General features: G+C 41.9%; 2 protein-coding genes across 4 annotated transcripts in view; one reads left to right on the forward strand and one right to left on the reverse strand.

The window, feature by feature from the left end:
- Positions 1-7,244: 7,244 nt before the first annotated feature.
- cidea (cell death inducing DFFA like effector a) lies at positions 7,245-13,069 on the reverse strand. Its single transcript, XM_063483684.1, has 5 exons — positions 12,928-13,069; positions 12,453-12,591; positions 10,101-10,253; positions 9,713-9,885; positions 7,245-8,263 (listed from the first exon to the last, which is right to left on the reverse strand). The coding sequence occupies exons 1-5, from the start codon at positions 12,993-12,995 to the stop codon at positions 8,161-8,163; spliced, it is 636 nt and encodes a 211-aa protein (XP_063339754.1). The 5' UTR covers positions 12,996-13,069; the 3' UTR covers positions 7,245-8,160.
- Positions 13,070-15,534: 2,465 nt separating this feature from the next.
- Positions 15,535-16,177, forward strand: part of hus1 (HUS1 checkpoint clamp component) — a 5,688-nt gene continuing 5,045 nt past the window's right edge. For all 3 annotated transcript variants that reach the window (XM_063483426.1, XM_063483424.1, XM_063483425.1), the window contains exon 1: positions 15,535-15,673. In XM_063483426.1, coding sequence (XP_063339496.1) covers positions 15,622-15,673 — 52 coding nt within the window. In that variant the 5' untranslated portion in view covers positions 15,535-15,621. The remainder of the gene's footprint in view (positions 15,674-16,177) is intronic.

The following is a 16,177-nucleotide window of genomic DNA, read 5'->3' on the forward strand; positions in this document are numbered from 1 at the left end:
TTGTGATTGTAGATGAGCAGTGGTTATCCAGCCGGACATGTTGGGGGCGGTTGGTCAGGAAGTCCAGTAACCATTTGCAGATGAGGGAACTGATGCCCAGGTCTGTCAGTTTCCTGATGAGTTGTGAGGGGAGGATTGTATTGAACGCTGAACTGAAGTCTATAAACAGCATTCTGGCGTATGTGTTGTTGTTGTTGTCCAGGTGTGAGAGGACAGAGTGCAGTGCGATGGAGATTGCATCCTCTGTGCTCCTTTTCTGATGGTATGCGAATTGGTGGGGGTCCAGGGTGGGGGGGAGACAGGATTTGAAGCGTGCTAGGACCAGCTGCTCTAAGCACTTTGTAATGATGGGGGTGAGGGCTATTGTTGTAGTCTAGCCCATCTAGCCTCAACAACAGTAGTTGTTGAGGCTAGATGGTTTAGAGTTTTTGGGTATCAGAGGTGGATTTGAAACAGGCCGGTACCATCAAGTGGGCCAAGGACAGGTTGAATATGTCTGTCAGCACCATTGACTGTAGAAAACATGGACGACGCGACAGCACCCCAAAAATGAAGCCAAAACGTCTCTATCGCCCCCTGGTGTCTGGCTGCAGTATAGGTCATAAACCCCGCCTCCTCCATGTTGGCGGATGGGACTGGGGTCAGGCTTTCCAAAGATTCTTTCTTTTGATATCAATAGTTCTCATCACGCTGATTGATGTCCAAGGGGTCTCCTTTCCCATAAGTTTGATTCTAATTCCTACCGCGGTGATGTTAAATTGGGGTGAAACGTCATCATAACAGCTTTGACTGGCAGCTGCAGTTACAGAGAAACTTGCGTATCTCTGTTCGGGAATAGCAGATAGAGCGTAGGCTCTGAGAGGACCGCCAGCGTTTACGCTACGAAAACACGACCGAGTGTTTTAACCTGACAGCCTGAGGTGTTCTTCAGTAAACTGGACTACCCGACAGAAGGACCCGAGGCCCCGCTGCACTTTTTCGGTAAGTTAAACGTGTTTGTAAGCTAATCTGTAACTACCGTCCTTATAGCTACCTCCTGAGACCTAGCTAGCTAAGATGAGCACTCGGCTGTCAGGGTTCGTTTAGCTAATCTGTGCAGGTGAATGAATTTACTAAAGAAATCAAGAGAAACGCCCCGGGCTACTCAGTCACTAATTACTGTTACTGCACTTTTATTACAAGTATTATACTGTAAAAGCAACAGGCTGCACCCTGCTGCAGCTCCTGTGCAGAGCTGATTATTAAATATGTGCAAACAACAGCATGTTTTCAGTCTCTTGCCACATCTGTAAAGACAGTAACATCTTTTTTAAAAGCTTGTACTTCAGTAACTCCTCATTAATCAGGAACTGTGGATTAAAGTACTGCAGTGTACTGTAATACTGAAAAAATGTAAGAGAAGAACTTCAGATCCTGAGTGTGTGAGGACAGAAGAATCAGCTTTATTTCAATTTTGAGGGATAAAATGTATACTTGAGTTTGATGGTTCTGTTCTCTTTGTGATTACAGGAGCTGCCCTCAGATTCAGACCTCAGCACCACCCAGTGACAGCAGACAGATCATCCAACATGTTCACATGTTAACTGCAAAATGAACTGATGAAAACAGTACAAAGGTTAAAGTACCACACGTGCTGTAGTGAAAGCTGCAGCTTTATTGATAAAGTTAAAGACAAAAAAACAAAAGGATTAATCACTCATGTAACTGTGTCACTATATATCAGCATTAACAGGACCTCAGTTTGGTGTTTCACAAAGCTGCTGATCTCAGACCTGCACAGCTTCTGTTTTAAACACTTGATGTACTCAGCTGCATGAAGAGCATATGAGATTTTCTCCAGCACAATTAAATAAAACCTGATGAAGGTCAAAGGTCGTCACTTGTATGTTGAACTACAAACTTGTCATCTGGAATTCTTTCACAGTTTTATTTACACATAGTGTGTTATTTACCATAAAGTAGTTCAGAGTTATTCATACCAGAGTAACCAGAGAGGATCATATATTTTTAAATATATAACTTTCTACAGGACTGAATATAATATCTTTATGTAAAAGCCCAGAGACTCTGGGGAGTATCCGAGTATTTATAACATTACACAAACGAAAGGTCTCCATCACAGTGTTGATGAAATGCTGGGTTTATCCATCTCCTGGATCGGGCCTACGGAGGAGTGCTGAAGATTTCCCTGTGAGGGAGCTGCTGGTGAACATCATGAGTCCTGCTTGATCAATGTGATGAGCTTCAGTCTTCCTGGTGTTTCTTAAATGAAGCCTCTCTCAGTGGGTCAACAGAACATCTGACACAGGACAGCTGTGATGAAAGAAAGGGAAGAAGTTTCTCCAAACCTCTGGACCCAGGAAACCCAGCTTGGTCCTGATGTTCTCCCTCACTAGTTTCTCTCCAGGGTGAATGTAGCTGTTGATATAATATGGACTCTATTATTAAATGAAAAGAACAAATTAGACTACACTACTATAAACGTTCTGCTGATGTTTTTAAAGTCTCCATGTTACCAGGCTGTAGAGGGCTCTAAAGATTTAAACAGTTTTAGATCCATTACACTCACAGTCTTATGTTAAAATCTCAAAGGACAGCATTATATTTTTGATATTAACAGTAACTCTGGGCCTCTGTGGAGTGTGCAGATGATCTCATCGCTGTCTAAAAATGGATTTAAAAAAAACCTAAGCAGTGCTGAATCCTTCAATAACACAGACTATTAGAGTAGCAGGTGTGTAGCATCGCTAACTAGCTAGCAACAAGCCTCTAACACAGTGCGTATGCTAGCGGCTAATCTAGCTAACGAATTAACAACAGAGTGATTTTAGATGTTTTAGAACTATAAGATGATAAGCTGTGTGTCTTTTTTATAATAGTGACATGGTTGTATTTACCGTAATTAAACGAGTCGTCAGTCGCAGTAAACCAGCAAAAAACTCGAGCAGCCAGGCTACGTAAAAAGTGTAGGGGTGTGTGTTTGCGGTCACGTCCAGCGGGTGTGTGGGCGGGAGCGTTACACAGTGGCTCCACCTCAAGTCACTACTGCGCAGACTCTGGCTCCAAATTTGCAAGATGGCAGCCTCCGTAAGCGGGATATTTTGGCTTCATTTTTGCACAATGGGAGGAGGCGGGGTCGCGTCGTCCATCTTTTCTACAGTCAATGGTCAGCACTCCTGCAAGCTCCCCAGAACACGCTCTGAGAACACGCCCGGGGATGCCATCAGGACCTGCAGCCTTGTGAACATTAATCCTGCTCAGCACCACTCCTACATCGGTGGGGGAGAGAGTCAGTAGTTTGTGGTCCGGAGTGTTACGAACTTGCATTTTCATGTGTTTGTTCTGGGCAGGTAATATCTGTTTATGTAAATTCAGCTGTGCCAGGGCCCTGCTCCGATTGGTGCGTGGATACACCGCCCCAACGTGACTGGTTCCAGCTGGAGGACCCGCCCATTAAAAGGAGGCTGGAGTGCTACAGCGGGGGAGGTCCTCGCGTTTCTCCTCATGACCCAGCAGTGTACCTGTGGCAGTCGTTGGCTGCAGTGTTGTCTGAAAGTTGTGGAAGTGGAGTGGGTAGGGGTGAGCTGCCGTTTCTTTTGATCACCAGTTTTCTCCTGTTTTGAACTAGTTAAGGAGGTCAGACTCTGTCTTTATTTTTGGACTTTGTTTTGGTAAGGTCAGGGGTGCGGGATTTGTGTATATTTGTTTTGTTTATTATTTTGGCCTTGGCTCACCCTGAAGTGTTGACACTCCCGTTTTGTTGTTCCTCTTTTATTTGTCACTTTGTAAATAAATCACACTATAATGAACGGATTTGTTTCCTGTGGCTGCTTGGGTCTTGGGGGGGAAGCGAGTGCCTCACTCATGTTATTGCCTGGCCCTAGACGGGTCGTAACAGGAGTCACTTCTGCTCTCGTGCTTACCTTCCATCCAATATGGACAGCAGATCAGCTGGAGGAGCAATCGAAGATTGCAGCGGTGCCAGATCCACCTGTACACACTGGAATATTCTCCCATGTTGCTTGTCTGTGGTTTAATGTGTAATGGTGTGATGATATCTGCGCACTCTTTTTCTCCTGACTTACCCTTTCGTGTTACACATTTCACTGTTTTTCCTTTTTGCTGCCTAGCCTGACCTGTCTCCCTAATGTGATGTTTGTGATGTATTGTATGTATGGTCGGCAAGGTCTGTCATCTTGCTTGTGGGCAGCTGCAACTGACAAATCTCTCATGTCATCTCATCATGATCTTTAGTCACAGTAGTTGGATTTCCTCGCTCAAAACGAGCATAAAAGTTGTTGAGCTCATTGAGGAAGGAGACATCAGAGGATGCGGGGGAGGGTTTGGTGGTCCTGTAGTCTGTAATGGTCTGGAGTCCTTGCCACATATGTCAGGGGTTGGAGTTGGAGAAGTGTTCTTCTATCTTCTTTTAGTAATGGTGTTTGGCTTTTTTGCTCTTTAGCTTAGCCCTGCCTGTATTGTAGGCGTGTGCATCTCCTGACCTGAAGGCGGTGTTGTGGGCCTTCAGGAGGAGACGAACATCCCGGTTCATCCAAGGCTCATGGTTGTGGTATATGGAGATCTGTTTCTGGGTGGTGACACTGTAGTGTTGGAGATGTAATCCAGTACAGATGAGGTGTACTGGTCCAAGTCTGTATGGGTGAATGTATTCCAGTCTGCGTTTTTGAATCTGTCCTGGAGCACTGCATCTGTCCCCTCTGGCCACACTTTAATTGTCCTCACAGCAGGTTTCACACGTTGGATGAGTGGTGAGTACCGAGGTGTGAGGAACAGGGAGAGATGGTCCGATTGTCCAATGTGGGAGAAGGGTGTTGCTTTGTAGGCTCCAGCCGGGTTGGAATAAACATGGTCTAAGGTCTTGTCCCCTCTGGTGTCACAGGAGACATGTTGGTGGAATCTGGGGAGCACTGTCTTTAAGTTGGTTTGGTTGAAGTTGCCAGCAACAATAGAGATTGAAAATGTGACGTCATTGAGGGGTAAAACCGCAAAGGATTGTGGGTATCCGTGGCAAGAGGTACTAGCGCAAGCAGGCTTTCAATTGAACTCAGTCACACAGCGATAAAAAGAAACAAAAAATGGCAAGAAGCTGTTGTATTATTAACTGCAATAGCCGGTCGCATGACAGCCACGGGAAGCCGACGGGTAAAGAGATCGGTTGTTATCGGATTACGTTGTTGAAGAGGAATTGTTCAAGCCATGTTTCCGAAGTAAAAAAGAGCCGACCGATGGCCTGGATTGCAGCCATTCAAAGACCAAATATAATGTCCCAGAACACTCCAGCTCACATGTTAGTCTGCTCCAAGCATTCCCACAAAGGTCAGTGTTTTGTAGTATTTAATACGTCATTTTTCATAACGTAATTGGTGATATAGGTTACAAGCAAGTCTGGCGCTGAACAGAAACTGTCGCGCTATGCTCCTTTGTTTATTGTGCATAAATAGTGAATTGTACTGACAGAATATTGCGTTTCGCTTCTGTTATTACCACGGTACATTGACAAAAACGTATACTTTTATTCACAGGATAAAACAGTTTTTTGTATCACTAATTGCCCAGTACGATTACAACATACAATATTATTGTCACTGCTACATTTCTGTAATGCGTACTAGAAATTATTTCCACTACTAATTAATTACCGTTGAGCTCAAAGGTTATATTAATAAACGGTTAACTAATGTGTATTTATGAAGACGATTTGTGAGACTGGTAAACTTACGATACGTACGATGGTCTTGTGTTCTACACGGTGCATTTCAAGGTCCTGTACCCATCCGTCGGTAAACTGTACCTGGGCTTGTTGCAGTGACCTGAAGTTACTAAACTTCATGAGTGTATGCACTCACTCCAAGAACCGTATAATTATAAATCTGAGCGTGGTGAAAGTTGGGCAGCACGCTAACGTCTTTTGTCCACTCTGTGTGCTCGTAAGGGTCTGACCCTTTCACTCCTTTGATTTTTTCCTCGTACCTTTTCTTTGCCTTTTCGTCGAGTCTGTCTTTGTACGGTCCGGCATTGTTCTCCTTCGTTTTGTACATTCCTCTTTTGGGGGGCAAAGAAAAAGCAAGAAGGTATTGAAACCGGCGAATGAACGTTTTGTGGTGCTGCAAATGCTTGCATTTGATGCGGTACTTTGATTGTTTTGCCACGGGTTCCCGGCATGCAATGCGCGAAAGTCACGTGGTCTGTCAATCTCTATAAAAGCAGCCTCGGGTGTTTAGTCGGGTGTTTGCTAATGGCTTCATCTTGAAGGAGGTGTCAGTTCCTAAAATGCATCAAAAGAACAGAGGACGAGCAGGGAGACAACTTGGAACTTTGCATTTCTATGCAGACCAGTTGAACATGAATTAAGAGATGAGCACTAGCACTTCTGAAGAGTTTGAATTTGGAAAAAGACGTGATCGAGTTCATATGGGATATGAACCATGAAGACATGTTGCATGAAGAAAACATCAGTTCCTAGTTTGAGGCTTTAATGAAGCCTCAAACATGTAGCTTTGTGCTCTTGGTTCTTCACACTGCTGCAGAATGAAGGTCCTAAGATGAAGAGTACTTTATTCTTAGTACCAATGACATGTGCATGTGTGCACAGAAATGGTGGCAAGACGTGAGGGTGCTTTCTTTGAGAGACAACAACAAAGGAGCCCTCGATGCTCTTTGAGCTGCTAGTACAGGTACTACTGTTAAAAAATACTCCAGTGAAAGCTGAAGTACTGATTTCACTTCTTTACTTTAAGATAAAAGTAAAAAAGTATCATCTCTTGAATATGCTCAAAGTAAGAGAGTAAAGGTATCACCAATAATAACATTTCTACCACCTATTATTCTGAATATAATAATAAAATAATGTGAGCAAATAGAATTCTAAATTTTAATTCACTCAGCCTGAATCAGCAGACCAAGAGTAGAGAAAAAGAAGGAAAATAAAAAAATGTCTCTGTTGTCTGTTGCGTACATTGTAGAGGGCGACTTTGCCTCTAAATGGGAACAGGAACTCTTTCCTTTGTCTCCCTGTGAAATACTGCATCTGGATCTTTAGCTAGGTCCAGCGGATTTCATCCAAGAAACGCCTTCAGTTCTAAAATTAAATGGCGGTGCATCCCAGTGATTTAAACTCTAGTGGAGTTGTCCCTTTAGTAATGAGGCACTATACAGAACTGCAGACTGTGGGGATGAAGTGCAATGGAAAAACACAAATGGGCACAGAGTTGTTGATTTATTAGTCAGATATTTGTTTTACAAAAACAAATTAACCCCATTCAATACAAAAATCTTTCCAGCTGAAATCAGATCTGAAGGAAAATGCTGACCTGATAGAAAGTCTAGAAATGTTCCCAGCTATATGGAAACACACATAAGTGATCCATATGTAGACAGTTCAAACACAATCGTTATTCAGGCAGAGAAAATCAAACACGAGTTTTCTCTAGTTTGTCTCAAACACACAAACTGATGGTCTGAACATTGATTACAGTCAGTCCCACCTCAGCAGAGGAGTGTACTACAAGCCAGATTAATGGTCTTTTGAGCTATCTGGAGCTATAAGTCAGAGTTTCCTGTGTCATTATAGTGTCTCTGTTTTTACCTAGCTAATTCACCATGGTAACTGATGATGAACACATACCCTGGTTGGGAGGAGGTTATGTTCAGAGCACTGGTTTAAAAATCAGCTCGAAGGCCACATTTTCACAAATTCTTTTATTTACATGTTTAAAGTGCATTTTAAATTCTGTGCTGGGAAAATATGTTTTAATAGCAGGCCTTAGAGATAGGGAAAGGAGTTCAGTCATTCAGGAGGGGCTCTGACTAGAGCTGCTACTTCACCACAACGAAAGGATCCAATCGAGGTGGTTTGGGCATCTCACTAGGATGCCTCCTGGGCCTCTCCTAAGTGAGGTTTTCCAGGCATGTCCTTCTTGGAGGTCTGGCAGACCCAGGCCAGCCTGGGAACACCTTAGCGTCTCCCCCCAGATAAACTGGAGGCTGGAGAGAGGGATATCTAGATTTCTCTACTTGGGCTGCCCCGCGTCTTGGCCCTACGATTTGTCAAGGGAGGTAATGCAAAGAAAGCCTGAGGGTGTTAGCCAGCTTTGTAGTTTATCCGCCTGAACAGCTGCTTTAACAAAAAGAGATATGGCTTTAGCGGCCAGCGTTTCCAGTGAACTGCAGTAGTGAGGAGGATGTGCAGAGCAGCAGTTGTCCGGCTAGTCTGGTCAGAGAGGTGATGTTGCACAACAGCGAGCTGAAGACAGAAACACAAAAATGTAGTCAAATGAAGTCATAATAAGCAATGTTACTTGAGGTTTAGGGCTGATTTCCAATGCGTAGACTGAATAAAGCTAGTATAAAGTTGCAATTCGGTGACTCTAATCAGCATCATAATCTTAAATTTAAAGTGAGGTCTGCTACCCTTGACGTAACCAAACACTGACCATGAACGCCACAGCCGCTCTTTCCCAGTCCAACATTGTTCATTAGAATAGGATTCAAATTTATTGTCATTGCACATGTCACAAGTACAAGGCAAAGAAATGCAGTTTGCATCCATCCAGAAGTGCTTAAGCCATAACATAGATATATTACAAAATCTATATTAGCAATCATATAAATATACAGATACATTACAGAAATGGGTCTGTTATAGGTATGAGGGTACAAAATATGGGTCTATTATGGGTATGTTACAATGTACATGGTATGAAGGTAGGTTATTGAATATGCTATAACTATAAGTATGTACAGGCTGTAGTGGGTGTACAAGCTATGTACAGTCTATGAACAGGATATAAATATGAAAACTATACAGAAATGTGAAATATAAAGCTATGCAGAAATATGAACTATGCAAGTTATAAACAGTTGTAAACAGTTGTAGAATTATAATTATCACATTGTACAGAATGATTGTCTGTCATTACTGTAAACTTCAACTAATCACTGCACACTATTTTACATCTTTCTTTGAAATTACCTGCCACTTTACTCTGTGTATGCTCGATATTGTAGCACTGGCTACATGCTGAAGCACAGTAACCACAGCTTTTTAGACATCACACAAGCTGTGTGATGTCATTATTGTGTCACTACAGAGCAAGTATCTCTGTCATCACCTGGAAGCACCACCACAGTGCACCACATTAAACATGAACTCCATGCATAGTTATATGCATGAAGCAGATTTATCTGCAGTGAAGTTGCCAGAGTGCCGTTCTGGATTGTTCCTGAGTGTGTTATTAGTCTATGTACCAGGAATGACCAGCGAGTTGAAAAGAGAGCCAAGAGGGCCAAGAACCAAAGAGAAAGGATCCATCATCTTCCTTCAACTTTCTTGCTCTGCAGCAGCTATACAGATGACTGCCACCCCACACAACAGACCTCCACAGCCACTTGAGGGGGTGGTGCTGACACTAACTGTTCTCCTGTGTTGGGGCTGGATTGGAAGCTGGTTCTGCACTAACATTATTCGTGTCAGATTTTATTTACAAACACCTCATAATAACTGGATAGTTTCTGCAAAGTGTTCAGAAAGTCCTGTGTCAAAATTGGAGAAAAGGAAACAGATATAAACGTACAGAAGAAGTTTACTTAGCCAGTTATGAATTTGAAAGTTTTGAACAATTTAAACTGGAAACTGAAAATATAAATTAAATTAATGCTGCTGAGACTGTTACTGTTATCAGGCTCGGCTTACTTGAGGATGCGTTTGATCCTGGTGAATCTGAAGTCGTACGAGAGCGTGTACGTCTCATACAGCGTGGCCCTGATGGCGAGGCAGCACAGGAAGTCTTTAGGCTGCAGTTTGTAGAGATCCAAGGTTAGTTTGGCAATCCCACTCTTCTTTGGCTGACGGAAGCATGGAATAATCTGAAACACCGACATGTTCAGAAAACTTTTTTCTTTTATTAAAAAAAAAATGACATGATTCTGGGCAACAAAAGGCTTATTTAAGAAGAATAATTTAATTCCTGATCCATTTACTGTCTGTTCTTCCCTCCTGGGCTCAGTGAAGAGAGATCATCTCACTTCATAAATGCACACAGACACTCAGCCGCAGTGATGAACATCATCTCTGCTCTCACCTTGCTCTCTGTCCACATCTCCCCCTTCTCCAGCACCATCAGCAGTGTGCTATTGGGCAGTGACTGGAAGAACTCCTCTGAGTCCACCACAGTCCCGTCCTCCTCCAGGACCAGAGTCAGGAACTGGCAGGACATCATGAACACCCTCGCTGCCTGGGACACAAATCAGGAGAATGAGTTCAAAGAGTCACAATCTGACGATGTCTTCGTCTGTTCATAACAACTGTACAGGATGAGAATGTTTTCATGATTCACCTGTTTAGATTCTATTAAGGCCTAAAGTTACCATTAGTGGGGGTGTGGCCACTTTGATTAACAGGTGCATAGTGACACATGTCAGGGACAAGGTGCATGTCAGATGAGTTCGTGAGGCACTTTGTTGAATGATTTCTCCATCTCCAGGAATGCCATGTTCTTCTCTCAGTGTCACTCACTACATAACCTTGCAGTATGGGTGATATATCTATTGTGGAACAGCCTTTGATGAAACCATTGGGCCTAATTTTAATGATGTTCCATAGGTCGCCTTCAGCGACGCATTCAAACATTTACACGTTGTGACAAAGGAACCAAATTAGGTGGTAATTTAAACATGTAGTTGCCTTTGGTTTTTCAGTTGGGCACCATTGTGCTGGTGAGCTAGAACTTTGACTGGCCAAGCAGTAGATTTTTTTTTTTGCACCTGATGTGAAATGCACTTCCTCATAGAGAAGATCATAGTCAGTACTCTTGCTCTTGGACCTCTTAGACCCACTTTACAGCTGATTTGAAAGCCCTGTAATGCTTGAAGTCAGCTGAAGTCTGTGTTTGAAACCATACCTTGAAGGCCACCTTCTCCCTGATCATCTGTTGCCATCAAACATGCTTGTCCATAGACTTTCTACCTGGTTTTGCTCTTTCCAGGGCTTTATCCAGGACTTTATGAATCTGGGTGACCACATCATTCCACATATCTTCTCCTGCTTTACTGTTACCCACTTCTATGGTGATGATCATGTTTACAAGCTGCTCTTTTTACTTCAGTAACTGCCACCACTTGATTTGCAGATCCTGGGTCAAGCAGGGTCTTATCTTTTCTTCTAGATCAAGACACACATGTCCATTATGAGAAGGAGATGCTGGAGGTGTAGGACAGAATCATTTTTGGTGTTACTTGTTCAACCTCCGGACAAGTATATGCATTGCCATTATGCCACTACAGTACATGATAACATGGTAATTTGTCTAAAGGTGTTGAGGTTAGGGTAAACAAATCTGGGTACAATTTGGGCTGTTCTCTCTCTTTGTGTGTGTTGTTTGATGTGTGGACATACTAGGGGGGGAAAAACCTGAAGTTTCCCACTGGGGAAAATAAAGTTACCACTGAGCTTTCCACTATAGTTCCAGTGCCATTTAAACTTGAACTCTTAAGTAACTCTAAACTTGAATTTTAAGTCCTTGAAACGTCCTTAGCCAAACGTCCTTCTCTTTTAGATGCATGGAATGGCATCTCTTTGGCAATTCAGCTAATTCTATGCTTTTTTATTCATTATACTGATGTTGATTATTCAAGACCTTGTAAGTGAGGAGCAGGATTTTGAATTCAACTCTGGATTTAACAGGAAGCCAATGAAGGGAAGCCAATACAGGAGAAATCTGCTCTCTCTTTCTAGTCCCTGTCAGGACTCTTGCTGCAGCATTTTGGATTAACTGAAGGCTTTTCAGGGAGTTTTTAGGACTTCCTGATAATAAAGAATTACAGTAGTCCAGCCTGGAAGTAATAAATGCATGAACTAGTTTTTCAGCGTCACTCTGAGACAGGATATTTCTAACTTTAGAGATGTTGCACAAATGGAAGAAAGCAGTCTTACATATTTGGTTCATACCTGCATTAAAGGGCATATTGTGGTCAACTTCATTGGTGGTCATTGGTGTGTGTTATCTGGCTTCATAGATAGATAGAGTTGGTTATCATCTGCATAGCAATAAAAATGTATGCTATGTATTCTGATGATACTGCCCAAGGGAAGAATGTATAATGTAAACAGAATTGGTCCCAGCACCAAAGTCATAAATAGCTTGATGTTTGAAGAAAACTCCCCATTTACATGATCAAATTGATCCAAAAGAAAAGGTGCCTGAGAGGGTTCAGGTTGTAATGAAGAATAACCAAAAATTGAATTTAAAGTTTGTTGGAATTGTACAAACTCAGTTTTTGCCTTGTTTTCCATTTTCCATGTTTGCAAATGTTTCAAATACTAACTGCACCTATTCTCATTTTCTTAACAAAATATGAAGGAGTGAGAGCTGCCTCAAGACTTATGCACACTGCTGTTTATTGTCCAAAAAAGTTTACAGCTTTTTTTTTTTTACCTGCTCCAGGAGCTCATCTAGAGAAGACACAGTCAAACTTCGCCGCCGCATCCGGCTGTATGTGCACACTCTGAAACAGCGAGGCTGATTTAGGGGCAGCATGTGTCGAGAGATGGTGGTCTGGATTGTGGACATGGACCTGCAGGTCATTCAAAGTTGACTGCATTACAGTTTGAAATCTTATAGTCCAGTCGGAGGTCTTAAAAACCTGAGACTTACATCTATAAAAACCCTCTCAGCTGATTTCACTTTTTCAAAGGTTCAATAATCCTATTTCCTGAGCGGCTGCCATTCTTCTTCTGCAGTTCTGCACACACACAGCTTTCTCTGCAAAGTCTAAAAATGTCCTGAATACAATTTGATGTACAGCTGGCTTGAGTGAAATTACTAATATTTGTCTAATCTTCAGATTTAAGATAGCTAAACTAAATTTATAAAACTCGGTTTTAACTTTGATAACATTTAACAAACTGACCTCATTAGAGTCTCTGGCAGCAGCGTTTTGGCGTATTTCACTCCGGATTGGAAGGACAGCGGTGCCATCGTGAAGTCAAAGATTCAAACAGTCAGACAGCAAGCTGAAGCAAAGCTTCGACAAGCTGCTAGAGCCAGAAGCAGCTGAGAGGAACTATGGAGAATCCATGAAAAACGGCGGCCTGTGATTGGTCACCAATGAGAGCAGAGAGCCAATAGGATGAAGGGTCAGGCGGCAGCCGCTTTAAAGGAGTCATCCAATTAAAGTGAATGAATGCTGCAAAAATGATAAAGGAAAAAAGGAAGAGAAAAGATAGACAAAGATGAATAAACTACAGGGATCAGCTGAAATAACTTTATTCTCAAAACAAAACAGATTAATGAGACAAGAAGGGTTTCATTTTCAGATCTGATTACAAGCAAAGAACAGCATACCAAGGGTAGACAGTATGTAATGCAAATCAAGATCAAGTGTAAACATTACTGTGAAACTTCTGCCACATTTCAGAGAATATGTAAGTACTTTTTTTACAGTCAGCAGGTTTCGTTCTTAAGGTTTCTAAACTAGGGCTTGGGCCCCTTAAAAGGGTCAAGAGTTACGCAAACGAGGGGTCATAAAATAAAAGCATGAAAGGTCATTTCAATTTCACACTGAGACAGAACACATTTAAAACTGGCAAAGTTTGTAAAGGACCGCCAACATGCTCATCAAAACTGATCAAAAGTAAGGGCCAGGTTCCTCACACCTCTCAGTTACCATCACAACAACATTATCAGGGACACAGATACGAACTTCAGGTTTTTGTGCATTTACAGACAGATGCTGACCAGTTCTTATAACATGAAGTCAGTCCTGGCGGACAGACAGTCTCACGTCATTCAGCGGTTTGAATTTTATGTAGCTGAGAGCTGACTCAGAGATGCTTACCCACATTCAATCAGAGTACCATCATTACCTAAAGACAGCAGAAAGGCCCAACGAACAAGAACCGAATATTATCTGTGCAATTAAATATGATCAGAAACTGTGAGCAGGGCGGTTTGAGTAGAGTAACTGACAAAAACCAGACTGAAACTTACCTAAAATATAATGAGCAGGTAGAAACACTGGGAGCTGGTTCTCCAACACGTTTTCTAAAATTTTGGAGGTAAAAGGAAATTTTTAAATTTGTCTAAAGTGCTGAGGAAGGAACAAGTCAGCGTTGAGGGGTTTTTTTCTTTTTAAGGGCAAATAGCAACCTGTTTAAAATCACAGCAAGTTCTGAAATGCAAGTCTGATGTGTTTTCCTTCTATTAAGCATCACTGTCCCTGTTGGCCCTTCAAATGCTGATTCATTTAAACAATATTTGGAGTGAAAATCAGAAGAACTGAAGTTTATCTGTAACTTTATGTTTATCTATCTTATCAGCTTCATGCGGATGCAGTTTTTACACGTGGGTCAGAAAACACCTAAACAGTATGTTTTTTTTATTCAAACCTCTGAGACTATCTGAAGTGCTTCGCCTCGCTGGCCTCTCAGCTTCTGTGCTCAGAGAAAATCTCCAAACTGACTCAAGTCCAGATCTGTAAGCAGCTTGTAGAGCTGGAATGTTTTTGTTTCACAACAAATGAGCCTGCAGATTACAGGAGATCATTTTAATTTGGTGACAGAATAAATAAGAATCAAGCCTTTATTTTTCTAACAGAAACAAATGAACTTTGACACAAAGAAAGGTCAGCAAACACACAGGACTGAAGGAAGGAATTGTGTTTGCAGCCGACTGTGATCGACTGAGGTGTTTTTCAGCTGGTAAAGAGACACAAATATTTTAGCTCCTTATTTTTAGAAACAGTGTGGAAGAAAATCACAAATGATGTGTGTCAGCGATAAACTCAGTTCAGAAAAGTTAGGGACGATAAATGAGCGCATAAAAAAGAACATACAGGATCACAGAGTGAATGTGAACAAACTTGTTTCAGTCTGATGGTGAAATGTTGGCTTGTGTAAATCTTCAAAGAAACATGAGATTTACACAAGCCTGGTGTTACTTAAATTTATACGAGAAAATATTTCCAGATCCACAAATTCTCTCTCTCTCTCTCTCTCTCTCTCTCTCTCTCTCTCTCTCTCTCTCATTCTATAATTATAAATTTGGACCAAAATAAGGTTTTTAAAAGTTGTGGCTTTTTTCTCTCTAGAAGTTAAACTTCTAACGCCTGTGTTTTACAGGATTGTCTGAGTATAATTTTTCTTAAGACTTAAGATCCTAAGATTACATCAAAAAGTAAAAAACGAGCCACAGTGTGCGCAGCCTGCTGATTCTGAGCGGGTTTTGTGTTTTCATTGGTCTAGAAAAAGGGTGTAAAACTGTTATATAATAACCAATACTTAACGAGACATGATATCTTTGTGTGAAAAACATTGTGATGTGTGATTTCAACATAAGCAAAAATATAGACCGCACCAGAAACCAGTGACTCAATTACTACAATTTTCTGCCGCTGTACAGACCATTTAAGGGGTCCTGTTTTGGTCCCCGGGCCACATGTTTAATTCTGCCGGTTGTTTTCTCCTTTCGTTGGGTGGAACGATTAGCAGTTTCCAGGTGGCTGTTGTTTCCGTCGGACCATAGTAACAGACGGACCAAACAAATGAAAAAGTTCCCCGCCTGAAGCCCAAGCGGAAGATTAAATTTTGCTGTCTGGATAAAAAAAATGAAGTTTCGGGGGAAAATCATCGACATCGCCTGTTTGAACCACTTCACCCGTGAGTCTCAAACATCTGTTTGTACCGAGAGCTGAAGCTAAGCTTCGATTCCCTTCAAATGCTGCACAGAAACTGTGAAATATAAAATTACACCGAATTTAAAGTTCCTGTAGCGGGACTTTGTTCTTTCTTTGACGGTTCTGACATGACAGGAAAAGTCTGTAGTTCGGCTTACAGCATGTGCTCACAGAGCCGCAGACTCTGACAGTTTAACTGGTGGTTTGTCCTGATTACTGTTATCTAAATTTGACAAAATTTACATGGACTCTGGCGCAGGGCTATGGGTGCACATTTGGACTGATTCATAAAGAGGTACGACTAAAATATTTGCAGTATGTTTATGCTGAATGAGTCTCTGTAAAGCAGCTCTGGTTTTCCACTTTTCGTTTTCAGTTCATTTTTGTTGTTTAAAGTCAGTTGTACCGTTAAAATGAGCAGTAGGTAGGTAGAGTGGTCGCCCCATGATCGGAAGGTCGGGGGTTCGATTCTAGTGAACGGCTACCA

The sequence above is a fragment of the Pelmatolapia mariae genome, linkage group LG9 (assembly GCF_036321145.2).
Source record: "Pelmatolapia mariae isolate MD_Pm_ZW linkage group LG9, Pm_UMD_F_2, whole genome shotgun sequence".
In the NCBI taxonomy this organism is placed as follows: Eukaryota; Metazoa; Chordata; class Actinopteri; order Cichliformes; family Cichlidae; genus Pelmatolapia; species Pelmatolapia mariae.